Here is a 20,339-nt window from a genome sequence, read left to right as displayed (position 1 = left end):
GAAAAAGAAAACCAGTGTTGCGAGGGCTAGCCAACACATAAACTATAAAGCCTGAGTCAAAGTGCAGAGTCACCAGCCCCTTCTGTCAACTGTTCAAATTGATTCTAAATTGTACCAGTGCTTCAGAATTCAGGTTTGAGAGCTACAGTAGTTGCTGTTTCAGGAATTGTAGTGCAGACAATTACTTTACTGATTGATGCCCTCAATATTCCATGCAAAATCACTCTTTTTTTCAGATATTTGCTGAAACATCAGCCCCCAGCCCCAGAAAGCCATTATCTTCAAAAGAAACCCATGTGTAGAATTATAAACTCTAAAATGCACCTACTTGGCAATTTGATTGTTTAAAACTGAGATATTTTACGAATCTGACTTGTGTTGGTGAGAGGGCATTGTGCTGTTTCCTTGAAATTCTCCTTCATCACAGTGGATGGCAGGGCAAAGTTTGGATCTGTTTCTACCTCAGAGCAATCAAAAGGGTTTAAAATGTTGGAGTCCTAGCCACCTGTGAGATGTGGAGTGGCCTCAAGGAAAGGCTGCTTTTTTTCAGTCATGAGATTGCTGCTGCCAGCTTCACATTTTTTGTGTCTCGTGTCTCATTAGTCTCTTCAGACACATGCTCATGCTGGCTGGGTGACGGAGACTCTTTTGGGAACACAGCATGAGCATGTCCCCAGCAATCTTCACCTTGTCCTCCACCCTGAGGTTGAGGTTTTAGTACATTGAGTGGGTTTAAAAAAAGTGAATGCCTGGTTATGTCGTTCTGGAGTGTGTGCTTCTCAAGGCTAGAGCACGTAGCTCTGCGTCCTCTGTGCAATAAAATGGTAGCTGAAGCTTTTGGATAAAGGCATTGCTGGCAAACCAACAAGCTAATTTTATCTGGGAGACTATTTGTGAAATTTTTTAAACATCTTATATGTCAAACAAGAAATTAGTCTCTTGCCTGCCATGTTTCTTTTTTTTTTTAGAAAATATGTCGATAGTTTGGTTAAATAGAATTACTGTCTCTGTGGCCAATATCTCAGTGATGTTGAGAAAGGAACTTGCTTCTAGAGTTGATGCAGTTTGCATGTGATTTTCCTGCAGAAGTTTGCTTCATGTGCCTGAATTTGCAGGTCAAGTTAGTTTTGATGCATTGCCATGATCTGATAAAATAAACAAAGAACCCATAGTAAGTAGGTGAGAGGAATGCAGTAGCTGAAGTTAACATCAGCATTTAAAATGTCAGTTCCTTCTATCGGCTGGTGAAAGTTGTTGTTCAGATTGGTTAGTCTACATTGTAAGAATCTTCTATGGTTTTGGCAATAGTTCTACCCCGATACAACTACTGCTTGAGTAACACAAAATAGCTATAATTGCTGCTATCTTTTTTTACTTTTTTTTTTCACTTAATAAATCAATACAGAAAAAAATATTGATCACTATCAACTCAATAGAATTCTGTAAAATTTGTCTATCAGGCTATTGAATTATTAAAAGTAGAGCAAAATGCCGTTACTGGGGCAGTTGCCTTGTTTCTAAAGGGTTACAGAGTTTCGTTGAAGAGGCTAGGTTCAATCAGTTGGACGTTATTTCCTATAACATATTGCAGCTACAGTGGGGAGGAAGCCCTGTCATCCTGTAACTGTAAATAGAGCAGAAACACCTGTACTGCCTGAATGCCAAATGTTGGTGGAAAATTGGCCCAACATCTTTTTGTTTTTTGTATAACACAACAGCATGCTCTTTCACTGAGGAAAAAGTAATATATTTAAAACTAAAGGTGCAGGTTTAATGTCATGTACAAGCCAAATGGAATGGGAGGTTGTTGCAAAAGCTCTCTGGGGTTCCAGTGGATCAGTGTTTTTTTCATGCAGCTGTTCAAATAGGACTAGAGCCTCAATAAATAAGCACTGTAAAGGTAAGAATCAACAGAGGAATATAAAGAATGCAGTGTGGCGTATTTTCCATACAGGCCAGCTCACATTTTTGTCAAAATGATTTATACAGCTTGACTGCCAGTCATTTTTGGTGAGTTTTTGATGTCATACCATAAGCTGCTGCTGTGTATTTATTTTAAGGTTAACTGAAGTGTAATTACATACAGCCGAAGCATGAACCCCTAATAGCCATGGCAGAAATATGTTCACAAAGCCATTTTGTTTTGGAGAATTCAGTCATAATGCTGGTTTGCTGTAATTGGAGCTTCAGGACAGTTCATTATTGTGCATAATGAACTGTAGAAATTCTGGTCAAACTGTAGCTGCAGTCAGTTTTTTGGATGACTAGAAATAACTACTCTAGGCTGCAATTTCTGAAAAACAAAACTAGTATGGAGAAAGATAAGAAGAAAGGTGACACACGAGATGAGGCCCTTTGATCCGTCTCACTTACCAAATTGATAGGAGCACGTAGCCCCATTTTGTATGCAGCTCAAGTGGCAAGCATGCATTCGTCTCCTCCTCTGAATGAAGTAAACAGACAGTTGCTCCTCTTCACTGTAGAAGACAGTGTGACACTGTGGTGACACTTGTGTGTATGCTGCAATGATGCTTCTTATGTCTTCTTCCAGGACTTCATCCTTGCCTCCGCTGGACTGGCCCCTGCCCAGCCAGTTTGGGCAGTACGAGCTGAAAATCGAGGTCCACCCCAAGACACACCACAGAGCTCACTATGAGACCGAGGGCAGTCGAGGGGCAGTCAAAGCAGCTTCTGGGGGACATCCTGTGGTCAAGGTGAGGTGTCCAGGCTCTTCTGGAAATCTGGATAATACTCTTTCAGGCTTGCATCCAGCAAGATGCTTTTAAAAGCCTGCCTTGACACAGTGTGAATGAACCAGGTTTCTGTCATTTGATCCCAGGGACAGGTAGGTTTTCAGCCTCATTCTTGTCTTTCATTGAGAAGTCTGGGAGATCCTTGTAGGCAGATTGTAAATATTTAATGGCTCTGGGGATAGTGGCCTTCTGTTAGATGACAGTAGTCTTACATACCCACAAACCCTAATTAAGGTGGAATCACTATGTTACAATATAAGAGAGAATAGAGATATTAGTTTAGTTTAGAGAGGACAGATCTCTAAATGTTAGCAGTTCAGGAATAAAACTGGGTTCTTTTACATTTCACAGCAATTCAGTGTGTGAGTATTTCTGCACCTGTTATGAGTTCTTGCTTTCCAGGACCTCCAGCATTTCAGCCTGTTTATGGTTCAGGTGGTTTTGACAGGGAAGCGTCCCACAGGTTTCTTGCTATCCACTCTGTGTTTTTCAGACGGCCAACTCTGTATTATTTGCTACTGGTCATGGGATTATTTCCTTTTTCTTCAGGAGCCTCTCTGCTTTCCCACGTCTCCCATGTCTAATGAATTGTTTTGTCGACAGATCTTTATCCTGAAATTAGCCACGGCTAATAATTAACCCCCTATAAACCACAGTACCTGGTTCCAGCTAGTCAGGGTGTGAAGATGCATAATTTAGATAAAAACATAATGAATTGGTTCAGTACTCATTTTCCCACCTGTTGTGTGTAATTTTCAACAAGGAACTTTAAAATTACCTTCAGTATTCCCTCATATGTAACAAACCAGCAGGTTTTTGAGTAGCAGAACTGATTGCAGTAAGATCTGCAACACCAGCCTGTCAGAATTTTATCTGCTAATGCTAATAATGATGTAATATCAGTTACACTGAACTTGCCGTTTTGCAACTGGAAGGAATGATTTGCTTTATGAATAATAATTTATATTATAACAACTCAGTTAAGTGTCTTAGGTTACTGATGCAATATATTTAATAAAGGTATTCTTTACTTCTCATGGGGGATGTGAAAATTATTGCGTGTGAGGTACAGTGTGGGCTCATCGCCACTAAAGATCTTCACTTAAGAATGAGTGTTTTTGGAAAGCAGACATTTATCCTAGAATAAAGTTGGGCACTTTTGTTAGGACTGAACTGCTTGTAGCTTTAATATACATCTTTAGATGAAGTGTTAAAATAATGATAACTAAGCTAATTTAACCATTTGCAAAAAATGTGTACTTTGATTCGTAGAATGAAAAAAACCCACAACCTAAACTATCAGCTGTCCCTTTTGCTCTTCTCTTTCTCACTTGTGCAGTGGTTCCATGGGACCCAGGAGTAGATACTCCTACAGAATTAATGTTTTAGAATTTTTAGGAATATTAAGTATTTATGTGTGCATACTCACTTCTGCTGCATGAGTAGTAAAAAACATTTTACAGTTTGTAATGTTGTAATATAAAATCAAGTTGGACATCTTAGGAATCAGTTGGTAAAATACCGTGACAGTCAGGAAAACGCACTTCCTAAAGTAGTCAGTTGGGTCAAAATGAGCTTTCTAAAGGACAAAGAGATATTCGACAGGCTAAGAGTGTCCAAAATCAAAGATTTATATTAATTAGTCAAGCAGATGGTGTGAAGGAATTCCTTTGTTGATTTCTGGTTACATGGTTTTTGAAACAACCTGTAATATTTCATTCCTAAAACTAGTAAAGTCATGACTAAACGAGCATTGCGGTTTCCTTGGGCTAGTTTGGCAAGTTAGTAAGGGGGGGAATCACCTACAGTTCCTCTGTTATTTCTCACTGCAGAGACAGAATTACAACAGTGGCAACTGCAGGAGTTAGCTCTTGTTCAACCATTGAGGAAGCAAAGAGTGTGATTGTTCAGTAAGCAGGATTTCCAAAGGTCAAATGAAATGGGAGCACACAAAAAGCACTGCTTTTGTTATCTTGATAGCTTTGCGATATCTTGATAAAATATGCATAGTTTTGCAGAATCTTCAAAATATCATGAGCAGAAATTAAAGAATGTGTGTGGAGAATTTTTAGGTTTTCTGCACAGAATTCCCGAAATTCCATATTTTAAACTCGACCACTGCCAACTGTCTTAAATTGCTTTCACCGCCTTGGTTACTTTTCCTCATGAGCCACCAGATTTCACATCTTTTTCAACAAATAGTTGTTGTGCAGTGATTATGTACTCAGGACTGGAGCTCTGGGGCTATCGGTAGGGATTTTTTCCTGCCTGCGCAGGACTCCTGTCGCTTCTCCATGTAGTGTCAGAGACTGACGAGATACAGCAGGTCTGGATCGAGGCCAGACTGTACATCAAGTGCACTGGCTGGAGGAGCTTCCTTGTGTGGTTATCAGAGAGATGAAAGTGGCATAAAGCTGCTGAGTCAGCAACGAACCATGAAACTGGGAAAGAGGCCATTGTGTTGTTTTGTGTGTAAGATACCCTGGGGTGATGAAATGCATTATTAATAACTCAAGCAGTACACTTTATGTTCTCAATATTGTGGCATTTCCTTAAAGAGGTGTCTCCTCCATGTACCCTATCCAGTGTGCACACTTCGTAATAAGGCTAGGCCATGGACCTTGCTTGCCTTTGCATACAATTTGTGGTAAGTACAGCAGGCTTAGTAGCTGATTTTTTGTTGTTTTGTTAAGACAGGTTTCCTATATGAACAGGAAAGATTTGGCAGAGCTAAAAACTACAAGACTGTCTTCAAAATGATAGTTTTACAGCCTTTTAACAGCTTTGCGCTGGCTTGCTGCAGAATATAAAAACATCTAATAAATAAAAGTGAATGTTTTGCTGCTCATAATTCTGAGGAGAGAGTTCAGATTTTATTGATTGCCTCAGTTGTGCACCTCAGAGTTCTGTTGTGTGCTGTCTTTTTAACTGACAGTCTTTGAGGTTTCCTTTTTCCCCATATAGTGTGGCCTGACCCAGTTGGGTGGTTTCAGGCATTACATGTGTCCTGGTAAGGTCATCTCCTAACATGAGCTGATGGAAGTTTTATGAGAAAGTGTACTGCAACTGTGTCAGTGATCTTTAGGAAAAGATCTGTTTCACATAAACCACCTGTATTTGTGAAGAATGAAATCAAAAGAGGAAAGGGTCATTTTTTGCGCTGCCATTGCGCTGAGTCATACTAGTTTTGCCATGCAAGGATATTGCAAGAAAAAATAGAGATGAAGAGGTAATAGTGTTTACAATTTATGCTTGGAAACAGAAATATATAGATTCTTTCTGTGATTATTGCTTATTACTGGTGATTTATCCTTGATTAGTGATAAATCCTATGATGTAGTCCTTGTATGATGCGCAATTCACTCTTTTCTGTGGTACAAGACAGTTCAGGCTTATTCAGATTACATGGGGTGGACCATTTCATCATACCTGTTGCTAGGAGACTTGTAAACCCATAGCTTGTTTGGCAGGGGATTCCATGTGTGTATGTAATCGGCTTACTGTGCTTTCTGACAGCAAGAGGAACAAGTGGGCTTCTTCATACGAGCCTCCTGCTGGGGCACTGTCTCCAGCCAGGCTGCTCGTCATTCAAATCCAGTGCCTTTAACATCCACTGTTCAGCCTGAGCATCGCTAGAGTGCTGTAATGTACACTGAAATGGGAAACTGTTTTGTTTCTTTCATGTAACGTTTGCAAAGCAGTGAGGAAGTAAGTTGAGGTTTTTGAGTTTATGCATTTCCCAACAGTGTTCGGCTGAAGTCACCAGTCACGTGGAGCATCATCCAAGTACTGCAGTGAAGCACAAAATGTCAACATACTTTTATTGTGTTTATTAGCTTGAAAATACGTGTGAGGCAATATTGTTCAGTTCAGTTTCTGGAGGTTTCCAGGGGTAAACTGTGCTAGCTTATGGAATATGAGGCCGAAGAGCATGTTTCGTGTGTAGTAATTTTGTTGTTTCCATGACAGTTAGGCCCTTGCTCTGCCAGTCCTTTAGGGCGAGTGGCACAATCTCCTGTTCCTTGACAAAAGGCAAAATAAAAAGGCATTAATGACTTTGAACTTTGCCTTATCACTTCACTGTATCACGTATGTACACAGGGCCTTTGTTAGTTTAAAAGTACCTCATGAATGCAGTCATAACCTTGAAATAATGAAAATCATTTTCATTTTAATAGGTTAAAGGAAGTATGCTTGTTACTTGAAATAGATTTTATTTCACAGGGATTAGGAAAATAAATAGAAGATACTACTCTACAATGTCATTATCGAGACCGGAAGGGGATTTCTTTGATATATTTGTTTTTTTTAACAAGATAGAGGTACAGTTCTGTTTGTTTACTTTCATACTCAGTCACTACTCTATTGTGTGCTGTAGTGTGTGTTGTCTGTATTCAGAACCACCACTCGACAGAGAACAGTGCTGGAAATGGGTTTAGTAGACGCTTAATAATAGATGTTAGACTTATGAGTATGCGCATTTGTTTAATATAACTTAATTAGTCTTGTGTTCAAAAAGTATTGAAGATTTCTGACACTAGCTCAAACGATGAATGGGCTCTGTTTATGGCTGAGGGGGGGCTCTCGTATACTCTTGAGGGGTCCACTGATACGACTGGCAGTATGGTAACGGTAATGTTAGAAATCCGTGTTACGTTAGCTTTCACCATATTCTGTGCTGCCCTTCAGTCTCTGGCCATCTGACTGCAGTTCTGCTTACGCACAGACTGACCCTTGCCATGGAAACGATACAGAAACACAGAGACACAGCTTGGCAGCCTCCCTGCACAGAGCAGCGGGCGCCTTGTGTGAGAAAGTGTAGTGTTACTCATGGGAAGGTTTACCTACAGTCAATCATTGAAACATGTGGCACTCCATTCACCATGCAGAGCTGTACATACTGGATTCCTTTAGAGGTAAAACACCAATGCAGCTATCATTGCACTGCGTGTTTGTTTTGTTTTTTAGCTTCAGAAGTTTATGGCTTTTTTTTTTCCAGTCTCACTCCTGATGATCCCGATGGGATTTGTTTTTCTATCTTTTTTTTGCTATTACTGGAGCAGTGGAACAGATGCAAACCAAAATAAACAAGCTTAATTTAGATGACCATATGTAATATTATACAGGGGGTATATTTTAGTTTGAGTTTACTATTCCAGCATAAAGGGCATGCAACTGTTTCTCTGGTCTGGCTGGTATTAATGTCATCAGTTTAATATAACTGCAGATTCATCTGCCGAAATTTGCATGTTGTGTTTACCAGCTGGCCTGAAAAGGGTTTTGTTAGATTAAAGAGCAGCCATTACTCTGTACCTCGGCATTTCTCAGTAATCTTGTATTTGGTAAGGGCTGTTGCCTAGGAAAGTCAAACAACTTGAACTGGATGAATACAGTCCATCTCTTTGCCAGAGTCATGTTGATGAGTGGAGTTACTCTGTGACCTTGATTAAAGACCCATTTGACCATATTAACATTGTGGTGTTTTTCTGGACTACTTTGTAGGCTTTCAAGGAAGTGCTTCGGTCTTCTATTGCATAAATAATTTTCCCCTTCATGTTAGTTTTTATACAGTTGCAAACTTAGGTAATGACACCCTGCATCATAGATTAGAAACCTGATTAAGACTAATTAATGTGTACCATGATGGAGTGTTTAAATCTCTTAGAAGAGGCATTACAGAGAAATATATTTTAATAATCAGATTTAAATTAATGAGTGGCTTTGGTTTAGATACAGGGTGCAATTATACAGTACATACTGTATATGTCACTTGATTTGTCTTTTTTGGATCTTTTGGAATAATTGTGATTGAACAGAGAAAAAAAAATCCTATCCCATCATTCTACAGCTGTCCCTCACGTTGTTCCTCACCACACACTTGGAAGCTGGATTAGCAGTCTGGTCTCTAAGTGTCGTGCAGACACTCAAGCTGAAGTCTGAGTTCACCGCCCATCCAGCCTGCCTGTCTCGCCCATCTCTGACCCCATCTCAGCAGAGGAGGCTGTGCAGCCACTCACAGGACAGGCTGCCCTGAGCTATGGCAGCTGTGTTCCTCCTCCTCGATGGGCTCTGAAGGAGAGAGCTGTTCTCTCGGAGTGCGCGCCATATGCCCTGTCTGACACGTGCTGCTGGGGCGGCGATGTGTAAACACAGCCTGCTCCGGTGGAGCCCTCTGCCATACGTCTCTGTCACAGACCCTGTCTCTCTCTGTACTGGAGGGCCGTACGGGCAGCCGGGCTCTTTTTGCCTTTCAGGAATAATACAGCAATTTTTTCCCAACGTTGCATTGTTTTATGTTTTTTTGAAGGAAAGCAGGTAAGGTGGCTGACCGTTAACTAAGATACCATGTTCTTTTCTTTGGAGTATTAAAAATAAAAATTATGTATATTTCCTATTCACGATGCATTGAGAAAAAACCCTGAAGTATTACAGAGTATTTTGTTTACTTATCTGACAGCTAAAATAAAGCCAATTAATACCTCAGATTTATTTGCATTGTAACAAAAAACTAAGAAGTGGTTCCTTATTTCCTGCTTGTTTTAAAGTGCTTTTAGTTTGCAGTCTACCTCATTCATTGAAAGGAGAGTTCAGTCTTTTTCTGAACCTTGAGGCTGCCACTTTAAACCTGGAATAACAACAGTCTATAATCCACTGAGGTTTATAAGGTAGTGGAGAGCACTAAATACCCTTTTGCTCTGCTCTGAGCAGCAATTAAACTTTTTTAAGCTACGCAAGACTAATCCCTTTGACACTCTCACTCAAATTTTAATTAAAGAAAATGGCACAGTATGGTGCCATATGGGGACAGGACAAAATAAGCATGTGTGATGCAAAATGTGCCTTGTAGCTTAAGAGGTGTATTGAAAAAAAATCACATTACCGTGATTACCAACTTTACTAATGCAAGTACTTTGGTAAATAATGTAGGCTAGGAGAGATTTTATACTGCATAGTTTTGTCCCATAATTCTACATGCACATCAATGTATTGTCTTGCCCAGAGATTCACTTCATTTTAATCATTAAGATCTCAAATGAGTACCAGCAAAAATGTGTTTTTGCTAAAACTGCTGACCCAAATTTGTTGTTGATGAGCAGGTTTGGCTTGTTCTGTTTTTACCATAAAAGTCACATCCTTCACTTTCCATCATCTACATCTACTGGTTTCTTCATTCACTACAGCATTGTGCAGTTTTGCATTAAAAGCAATATACTCTGTCGTTCTGCTTTCCCATGTCGTATCTTTCCATCTCCTTATGAAAGCTGAAGTCTACAGCTGGCACACAGTTGCTTACTCTGAGGTCTGTAGGTGGACAGTCTTGAAAAGTGGTACGCAGGCTTTCTTATACTGTATAATACTTATGCAGGTTTAATGACAAGAATCGATGTCCATCATATCACTGCTGCTTAACATTGCAACGGCTATGTACTAACACTGTGTACGAACATCCTTGTGATATGATTAAAGCTAATTATATACATATATAAACTGCTGTTAATTATGGATCTTCAGATAGCAATAAAAAGTGATTAGATAGAACATCACCACTCTGTGTAAAGGTACATGGTTTTAAGTACTGTTTTCATAGCAACCATGCTTAGGAAAATAAATTTGCTTTGCATTGACCTGTTTATGAAGCTGGCAGTCCATTCTGCCTTTTGAGCCCCGACTGGTGTTGTGTGTTTATTTTTCCCTGCACACCCTGTAGGTTAATTAGCTCAGAGAGCTAGACCTGGCTACTCTGGGTCTCGCAATTGAAATAAATCATCCACACAGTGGCAGCCTTCGCTTTCCTCAAGTTGTTTTTAAAACCACCCTTTATAAGCTCGGGGTCAGTACAGGGAAGCTGTCCAAACACAACAAGTCTTCCATGGCATTACAGTTCAACCTGGATGTGCAGAGTGCAAATGATTGTGCCCATTATTCTGCATCTGAGTAACACCGTTTATATGAGCCTATGGCTGCTCCTCCTGTATGGGGCATTCTGTATGTCTTTTTGCCCCTGCATGGCAGAGAGGATGACAGCCTTATGCAGTAATGCAGTGTTGGGGTTTAGCAAAACTGATTCATGTTTTTGAAGAAGACATTCCAAGCTAGAAAATGAAATAATATTGCTAGTAGCTATCTTTGAGACTGATGGAACTACTGTTTGCCATTAACAAACAATTTTATAATTCTTGTTTAAGCCTTAAAAAGAATCCTTAAAAATATCTGTTGAGATTTTTAAATATTTGCACATTTTGAAACTGCCTTGGTAAATGGGTAGCCGGTAGAAGCATTGACCCTTAATGTGTAACTGCTTAATCGCTTCAAATATTTACGCTATGACGTGAAGAACAGTGAATGCAAGAAGGTCACCATGCAGCTGTGGCCACAGTTTGGGGGTGGGGTGTCTCCTGAGTACCAAGTGATGAAGGAGTTGCTCCATAATTCACATTGATCTCCACGCTCAGAGGTCAGAATTGCCCTTTTGCAAGTCCAGTGTGCGCCAACTACAACATTTCAACAAGGGCTGAATTGTTGGAGCTGTGTTTACTTTATCCACATGCAGAGGAAGCCTTTGCCGCTCCCTGCGGAGAGCCTCCTCCCCCAGTACAGGTCCCTTACCTGCCCTGGGGCCCCGGAGCGTGTGGAAGGCACAGGGCAGAGCTGTCCAGGGCACACGCAGCGGGCAGGCTGGCTCTCTGGCTGCCTTGGGGGCGGTGCCGTTGCACCCGCAGCTTCTGCACTTTCCTTTATCTGTGCTGGAGCGCTTTCATAAATAATGCATTTTTAAAGTGAGGTGGCTATGTAAGAAACTGAAGCACAATGTGGGAGCCAATTAAGAGCTCATAAGAACATAAAGGTTAAAAACAAGGGGAGGCCTATGGCCCATTTAGCTTGTTTGGTTGCTAATAGCTAATTGATCTGAGGATCTTGTATAACTCTTTCATGAAAAAAACAAGTGATCAGATTCAACATGTCTTGCTTGTTCCAGCTTGTTCCAGAACCCCACAAACCTTTTAGTAAAGCCAAAAAGCTTGGTTTTAAGTGCACTTTCCTGTAGTGTTCACTCCACATTCAAAACAGTCCTCTGGTTTGTGTTATACTGTTGGTTCTGAAGAGATCCATTGCCTTGTATCAGTACCTTCCAGGATTGTGAATACTTTAGTCACCTCCAGCCCAAGTCGTCTTCTCTATTCAAGGCTAAGAAAGATTTAATTCTTTAACTTGTCAGTAGAGTGTTGCTGTTGCCCAGGGACTGTATCTGGTCACTCTGCTCTGGCTAGGACTGTATTATTTTTTTTGTAACATAGAGCCAAATTTCTAAACTAAGCCTCAATACAATTTTAACATAACCTAACACGATTTACATTCTATACTTTTAAACTATATATCCTCACTATTTGGTTTGCCCTTTTTATTGCTTCCCCGCATTATCTGAAAGATGTAAATAATGTCATCATCAACATATATGTCTTTTCTATCAGCTTCTGTTCACTGTTTACCAGTTTACAAGCTTATACTTATTATTTATTATATTTATAGTTTACTTCTGCAAATAACACTTGTCTGCATTAAATATTATCTGGCTGTCTTGAATTTTACAACTTCTGTTTTGGTGTCTTCTGCTAACATGACTAATTTGCTATATACCAGAATCTAGATAACTGATATACTGTATATGAGGGAGAGTAGTGGTCCTAATATGTACTCTTGCAGTACCTCACTAATTACATCAGACCAGTTAAAACATTCACCCCTTATTTATACTTTGTTTTCTATCTATAAATGAGCTCATTAACCATTCCAGATATGTGCATTATCTGAGTGCCTACCACCTTCAGTTTGAAAAAACACCACATGTAATCCAAAGTCTCAAAGCATACAGTAATTTATGTGGTTGACAGGACTCGTATGTCGGTTGTATGTCTTGCTGTCTTTTTATAGTCTTAACTTCATGTCCTTTTTTATGTTTAAAATTAATCAATCCTGGCTAAGGTTTTAGAAGCAAAGAAGGATATTGTTTTTGTGTCCCGTTTTTCTTGAGGCTACATTTGTGTCTAAGATTATAGGCAAAAAGTTTTTATAACAATTAGATATACTCTGGGTCCCTGGTAGAAACAGTAGGGGGAAAATATGATAAAGACATTGCTCAAGAATCAGAGTTGACCAAGGTTCTATGACAGCACACCAGATGAATCTCCATATACCTTGCCAGATTTATCTTGAATGTATGCTTAAATGTTTCAACATGACTTAAATGTGTATACACACACTGCACTGTTTTGTGCATTTATGGTATATTTACATGTCTGTTATTTTTCCTGTTTCAGCTGATAGGCTACAATGAGAAGCCTGTTAACCTACAGATGTTCATTGGAACAGCTGATGATCGCTACTTAAGACCACATGCCTTCTACCAGGTGCACAGAATCACCGGGAAAACTGTCGCTACAGCTAGCCAGGAAATCATAATCGCCAGTACAAAGGTTCTCGAAATTCCTCTCCTTCCCGAAAACAATATGTCAGCCAGGTACTTGTCATAACCACTTCAGAATTACATTATTCACTCTCAAGCGTGCCACTGTTGAAGCCTCATGAGCATAAAAATAGCACTGTTGCCCAAAGAATTTATAGTAGTTGGGACTGTGATGTCTTCCACTGTGAATTTTATAGATATTTAATTGAAACCAACAGCATAGCAAGTCAGAAAGGAAAATATGAGATTTGACGCCATGGTAGTCTAGAGAATAAGTTATTTTTTCCATTTTTAAGGCTAGCATCGTCTATAAATTTGCGTATTTTGTTACAGCGTCACAACTTTGTTCCGTGGAAGAATAAAGCCTTCAAGCTTAGGTTAGCCAAGGTACAGGGGAACAAGTGTGTTTTGATTTTTAATTTAGTACTACATTAACTCTTTTATATTTTAAACTGGTTTTACTGTTTAACTTCAAGGGATAGGAGTTCCATCATCTTAATTCTTATTTTTATTACATGTCTGGCTTTTAAATCTTTCTTTAAACTTCATAACAATATTCTTTGTTTAAAATACCCCATCATTTGTTTTACTTCAGTATTACAGTATTACAAAACACACAGTGGAACACAGTTTCCAGGGTATTTTCTGCTGCCTTGCAGTTATATAATCTCTGTTTTATCTGTTATGAACTAACACACAGGTGTAAACATTACAGTATGCACAGATTAATAAATGAATGAATAGTACAATGAGACTAAAGTCTAGATTATTACCTTTGTTCTTATGTGATATCATATCAGCCTGTTCATTGAACAATAACAGCTTCGATTCTTGTGATAAAAGTGCTTTATGTCCTTGCTAGCAATATATCAGTATTTTTCCCTAAATTGTAAAAGTACAGAACTTAGTTTTAAGAGTTTGGAAAGTAAGAACATACTTTGTCACTTTGTCAAATGTACTAGCTGTTTCAGAGTTACAGAGATGTCCCTGGTTCTCTTTGGCTGGTGGCTGGGCAAACCCCTCTCTTTTCTTTGCTAGTATTGATTGTGCAGGAATTCTGAAGCTACGGAACTCGGATATAGAGCTTCGGAAAGGCGAGACGGACATTGGAAGGAAGAACACTCGTGTGCGAGTCGTGTTCCGTGTGCACATCCCGCACTCCAATGGCAAAGTTGTCTCCCTGCAAGCCGCCTCCATCCCTGTGGAATGCTGTGAGTAAACTGCTGTTTGTGCCCCCATAAAGCATGTTAGACCAGTCGCCACTGAGGACTGAGACAGACACCCCACTCACTGCCCTGTCTTTCCCACACACCGAACCTGTCACTGCAGCTGTGTCCAGACACTGTTCCCACACTACAGTGCAGCACATGAGACATGAGAAGTTCAGTACAGTGGCTATGGGATTAAGGTGGAATTAGGCAAAACAGTCTTGTAAATGATGTGTATAGCAGCATACATCACTTTTATGTTGTGAATTATCTTGCAGAATGAAAATGGTGGTCCATTAGTAGATGGCACAGTATAATTCTTTTAGTGGCCATATACAATTGGATTCAGACTGGACTGGATCCAATTTCTGTTACATCCTTTCTTTAAGAAGTTTGACAAGTCAATTAGTGCTTACACTAAGGAGTTCCTTCGCTGCTGTTGGCCGCAGTACTGTTTGAAAGATGTGCAGAGGCCTTAGTAATCCTGACTGGGATGGCAGTCCAGAGTTGTCTTTGACACGTGTGGTGTGGTCTTGCAGCCCAGCGGTCAGCACAGGAGCTTCCCCAGGTGGAGAAGTACAGCCTGAACAGCTGCTGTGTCAGTGGTGGGGAGGAGATGGCCATTACTGGGTCAAATTTCTTTCCAGAGTCCAAAGTCGTATTTCTGGAGAAGGGGCCTGGTAAGTGTTCAGTACTTTACTCTTCATCCCCTATTACAGAACCACAATCTAAACTCTTTACAGATGCACCACCAGAGTCTTTGTGCAGCATTTATTTATAACTTAGAATAATATAAAACACAAAATGTAAATTCCCCATATCATGTAAATTATATATAATGTAAGTTACACAGTATCAGGAACTATACATTCAGCATAAACCTTTTAGTGTTTAGTTCCTGCTGCTCAAAATTACACCTTACAGTGGAAAAGTGAGATTCAAAATACGAATTGAATCCAGGAAACCCCTGATTATTAGTTCTTGAATCTTAATTACCACCCTTGAAACCTCTGTGAATTGCACAGCAGATTAACAGCATGTAATAATGAGTGCTGAGAGTAGCAAGAGGACACCTGAAACATCTGTTGACTGCACAATCATAGCCTTCGTTCTTCTTTTCATAAGACATCATTCATATGCATTTGATTTTCATTTAGATGTCATGACAGTGGTCTTGCTTTTTATAATATATTTATAAAGTTTTTGATATCACATCATCTTGGAATATTATCTGTTTTCATTTACCCAAGCAGAGCATCTTGAGAATGCAGGTAGCACACGGGGAACTGAAACACTTTCATTATGGAAATCTAAAGCCCTGGAGTCCTGTGGATCTGATTTACGTCATTCCTCTCGCTGCAATAATAAACACAAGTAGAGGCGAGCCCAAATTGGAAATATTTCAAAGATGGCATTCAGTTACCTGTCCATTCCTGTCATGATTGTTTGTGTAAAAACCAAGTTCCTATGTGGAATGGCCCTGTAATTATTGTTGCTGACAGACCTGCACTGATGTTTTAATAAGTACCTTCAGGAATGCAGGTTTCTCTAACTGCCAAGGAAGGGGAAATCTTTAATTTCACTTTAAAACTTGGCAATAGAAAACTTGGAAAGGCACCTAAACAGCTGCTGTAGTTTTGTATTCCAGGGTAGGAAAATACTTCACAATCGATGTGTAACTGGTAAATACCAAATTTCTCAGTGTATTCCATTACTTGGGTAACCCCCTTTTCAATGAAAAAGGATTTCATTCTGTAACTTCATCAACAGAAGCAACACTGCTGTCGACACCTGGGCAAGGATAGCATGGTAAATTAGTGACAGTGGCTGTTGGTGAATTAATCTGTCTTTGAACTCAATGGTGAACATTGGCCTTGCTTCCAAGAAAAGTAAAGATAAAGATGCTTTGTTTTTTATAACTGACTGCATGTTTTGTCTGTGCACATAGGAAAATGAACAGCACGGCTGTTTTCATGTATTTACATTAATGTCAACAGTTTTATGCAAGTAATGAAAACAAAGGTTTGAATTAGAACAGATCATAAACTTCCTGTATATGTATTTCAATTTTTTGTGGTAAAGAAAGTGTCTTGTTTTAAAATGTCAGTATCTCCTCTGTGGTTCAATCATTCATCTGTTCAGTTTGGGTACCCATCTGGCCAAGGCAGTGAATCTCACAGCTAGTGCTTAAATCTGTGCCCACACAAAAGTTCAGCTCCTGACAGGGCATTTATTGTAAGCAGTTCACCTTGCTGTTGTCTATGTGACAGAAATGAGTATAGACAGAGGACACTGCTGAGCAGTCTGCTGTGAAGTTAAGGACAATGACAGTCTTAAAGAAACTTTCGCTACAGGCTGGCTAGAGCCAACCCCAAACACCAGTTAGCCACATAGTACTATGTGGAAGTCCTGATGCTGGGTTGTATTGTTGTTGTTGTTGTTGGGGTGTTGAGACGAGCAGTTGCAGCGATGCGCAGTGTGGTTTGACTGACGAGGCACTCCAGTGAAAAACATGCTGGTCACTAGCCCAGGGAGGAGCAGCTGCTCGCTGTTTCCGAACGCAGAGGCAGAATAGCGCATGAGTTATACCAGTTACATGGTGAGCAGGTCGCACGTCAGGTATCGCTTTTGTGCTGTGTTATCATTAATTCATATTGCCTCACTAATAGGCGTTTTTATACTCAGTGCACTTTGCGTTTTTAAAGTGGTAGCTTAACATTAAAAAAATAGTTTTTTTTTATCAGAAATGCAGTTTTTCGGATTTAAAAATCTGAACTTCACAGGAGTGTGTTTTATTATATAGCTTCCATAGATACATCCATAGATGTAGAGAATATTGTGTGGGGGAAAAAAATGTTAGGTGAATACTGACTTGTTACTGTTTTGAAATTTGTGTTTTGAGAATGTTTGACACATCTACTGTAATTTGTCATCATATATGCAAGGTAATGGAGTTCTGCATCTTCAAAAGTAATAATTAGTTCAGCCTCAGGGCATATTATTGTAAGATCCCTGATTGTTAAATGACATACCAAAAATGTTTTGCCGAGTAGAAAAATAAATGCGTGGCTGTTGTGTGCCCCTATTATTTGCAGTGCTGTTAGTGTCCCTTTTAAATGGGGAAAGAAAACCGCAATAATTCATGAGGCACTGAGTGATTTCTGTCAGTATGTGTGCAATGACGTTTGTAACTTGCTCCGAGATGTGATCCCTTGTTATTATTTGGCAGTAAAGGGCTGATGCTGCCTGTCCTTTCAACAGGCTCATGTGTTTGGGGTTAAAGGGCAGGAATCAAGCAGTGGAAGTGTGGAATGTGGTGAGCAATGATTTAGGGTGAGGCGATTCAGGCCTGATGGCAGAGGCTGCAGTTCAGTTTGGATAAGATTATTTTCCCTCCTTTTTCCTGCCAGGAAAAAAGTCTTTCCTCCGTATTATAACCAGGGCCATTAGCTTCCCGCATTTAAGTTTTTTTTTTGTTTTCCAAGGAAAAGGGGAGTGATTGAATGAAAAGTATATAAAAATGATTGATTCGACAGTTCTATGTGAGCTGGACCGCATGTTTTGGTAGTAAAGATCCAATCAAAAAGACAAACAGACACTAAACTACTCCCCTAACATGCTGTAGTCTCCAGGAAGTTTTCTTAAGGGTGTGGATTCTGATAGATTTTATAGTTTAAATAAACTGCAGTACACAACATCCCAAATGTTTTTCGTCATTAACAGTACATCTAAACAAGATTATAATTTTTCAAACTGTGATTCCTATGTAAAGAAAGCCCTCACCTCTCCTGTGTTGGCATGAAGGTTTAAGTTGTGAATTTAATTATTTTTTTAAGTTTGGTGATCTGAAATGGAGAGACATAAAGGACCTACAGTCCATGACTGAAATAAAGAACATGCAGTAACATTTGCTTAATTGTTTTTGATAAAGCCAATAATATTACTGTGCATAATACTTAGGCTTGTTGCACAAAGGCAGGATAGCTTTTCAGTTTTGGGGAAGCCTATGGTAAAAAGCTATGCAGGTGCAAAGATTTAATCTGCTGACCCACATATGACGTCAGCTTTTTGAAACAACCACCTGTGAAGGCAAGTTATCTACTGTAGAAGATTTAACTGGGGCTCCTTCCTTTTCTCATTTTGCACAGCAGTCACAAAGTGAAGAAAGGGGGAGCCTCAGTGGTTGTGACTGTGCAGGCTTTGAATGTAAAGAGAGTGACTGGCTCACCATGCCTGAGACCTCTTACTCCTGCAGCACCTCACAGATGAGTGCTGTTATCACTTTAAAACAGGACGGTTGCTCAGCATGCATGTGCTATATTGTAAAACTAAAAGCCATCAACCTTTTGTTCCTTTATTTTTGAATCTAGACAGAATAAGACAACTAGTATCTGCTTACCTGTTATTGTACAAAAGGTATTTGGGTGTTTTTTTTTTCCAAGTGAGCTTTACAAAGAAAAGTCAAAGTCAATGAAAAAGAAATAACTAAAGTCATATGTATAAATGAAGAAGCAGTTCATAGCTATTGGAGGCATCTGTGGTATTAAACATTGAGAGTTTGGGCTAGATGTATGTGTAACATTGTTTGAAATAAATTAGTCTGTTGCCTCTAAGTCCTTTTTATCTCAAGGGATCATGATAATGGATAAGATCTCATTGGAGCATAGCAAGATGTAAGCCTAGAACACGTAAAAGACTTTTTAATGAGGTTCATGTCAATATTGCTTGGAAAGATGCCCAGAAGAGAAATCAGTTTAAGCAGTGTTGCTTTGTACTGTGGAACGATACTAAAGTGAAAACTACTACGTAATATTACAAAACTAGGCTGCTTTAGGTTTGAAGTCTAAACTGGAATTTTCACTATGATCTCAAAAATAATTTCTCAAGGGAAAAAAAACCATGAGTGATAAGTACAAACTCTGAAGTACTTCATTAATAAGAAAATCAATTCAGCGCTGCTCTCTTGGGTCAATTAAACAGATTGATAGTGTTGAATCTCAAAGTATTGCAGAATTTGCTGCCAGTTCACCCTTGACCACCTTGTTGGTCAGGTGTTTGCCATTGGATAATTGGGTTCTCATGAAAGAGCTGTGAACTCTTATTAGCCTGTTTTGGTTTGGCTTAAGTGTGTGGATTCCATAACTGAAAGTTAAAATAAAATCAAAATAACTTAAAATAAATCGGAACCATAGCATTGAAATTGGGCGTACCAATGTACAAATGAAGAAAGTAACCACAGATAGAATTACCAATAACCAAAACCAGTTTGCCCAAGAAAAACATCTTGACAATAACAGAATAACGATCAGAGATTTCAAGGAACCTCTCAGTGAAAGCACTGTCAGCTTCTAGAGTGAAGGGGTGAAGGTCTGATAACACACAGATGTCAGAAAACTGGGACAGCAGCATTCCAAAGATTGCACCGCGAGATGAAAACCTCTTATTAACACCTAGAACAGAAAAGATAGATTAGAATTTGCTTGGAAGTACAAATATGTACTAGTACAGTTTTATTTAGAGATGAGACCAAAATAAACTTTTACCAAAGTGATGGAATGTTTAAACTGGAGAAAAAAGCAACTGCGGATGCTCCAAAGAACATCACCTCATCTGTGAAGCCTGGCCTGGCTTGGGCAGGCATGGTCACCTCTGGAACTGGATCACACGTCTTAATTGGTGACATAACTGATGATGGCAGCAGCAGATTGAATCCATGATTTTACAGGAACACTTTGTCTGCTCATGTAGAAGAAAATATTTCCATTATTACTGAGCAGCATTGCCCCTTGCAGGATGACAACGACCCAAAACATGTGGCCAATGCAGTTCACCATCAAAAAAGTAGAAAATCATAGGCTAGCCAAGTCAGTCTCCTGCTTTAAATCCCATTGAGCTTGCTTTTTACATGCTGAAGAA

General features: G+C 39.5%; 1 protein-coding gene across 6 annotated transcripts in view; it reads left to right on the top strand.

The window, feature by feature from the left end:
- nfatc3a (nuclear factor of activated T cells 3a) overlaps nt 1-20,339 on the top strand; it is a 62,629-nt gene that overhangs the window by 20,305 nt on the left and 21,985 nt on the right. For 5 of the 6 annotated variants that reach the window (XM_088939112.1, XM_088939111.1, XM_088939114.1 and 2 more), the window contains 4 exons: nt 2,552-2,714; nt 13,070-13,269; nt 14,254-14,426; nt 14,963-15,103. In XM_088939112.1, coding sequence (XP_088795238.1) covers nt 2,552-2,714; nt 13,070-13,269; nt 14,254-14,426; nt 14,963-15,103 — 677 coding nt within the window. The remainder of the gene's footprint in view (nt 1-2,551; nt 2,715-13,069; nt 13,270-14,253; nt 14,427-14,962; nt 15,104-20,339) is intronic. The other variant, XM_088939113.1, reaches the window with a different exon arrangement.

Source organism: Atractosteus spatula, chromosome 21, assembly GCF_055471065.1.
Source record: "Atractosteus spatula isolate fAtrSpa1 chromosome 21, fAtrSpa1.hap1, whole genome shotgun sequence".
NCBI classification, from domain to species: domain Eukaryota; kingdom Metazoa; phylum Chordata; class Actinopteri; order Semionotiformes; family Lepisosteidae; genus Atractosteus; species Atractosteus spatula.
Note: the sequence above shows the minus strand (reverse complement) of the source record. Positions and strands in the feature narration are given on the sequence as shown.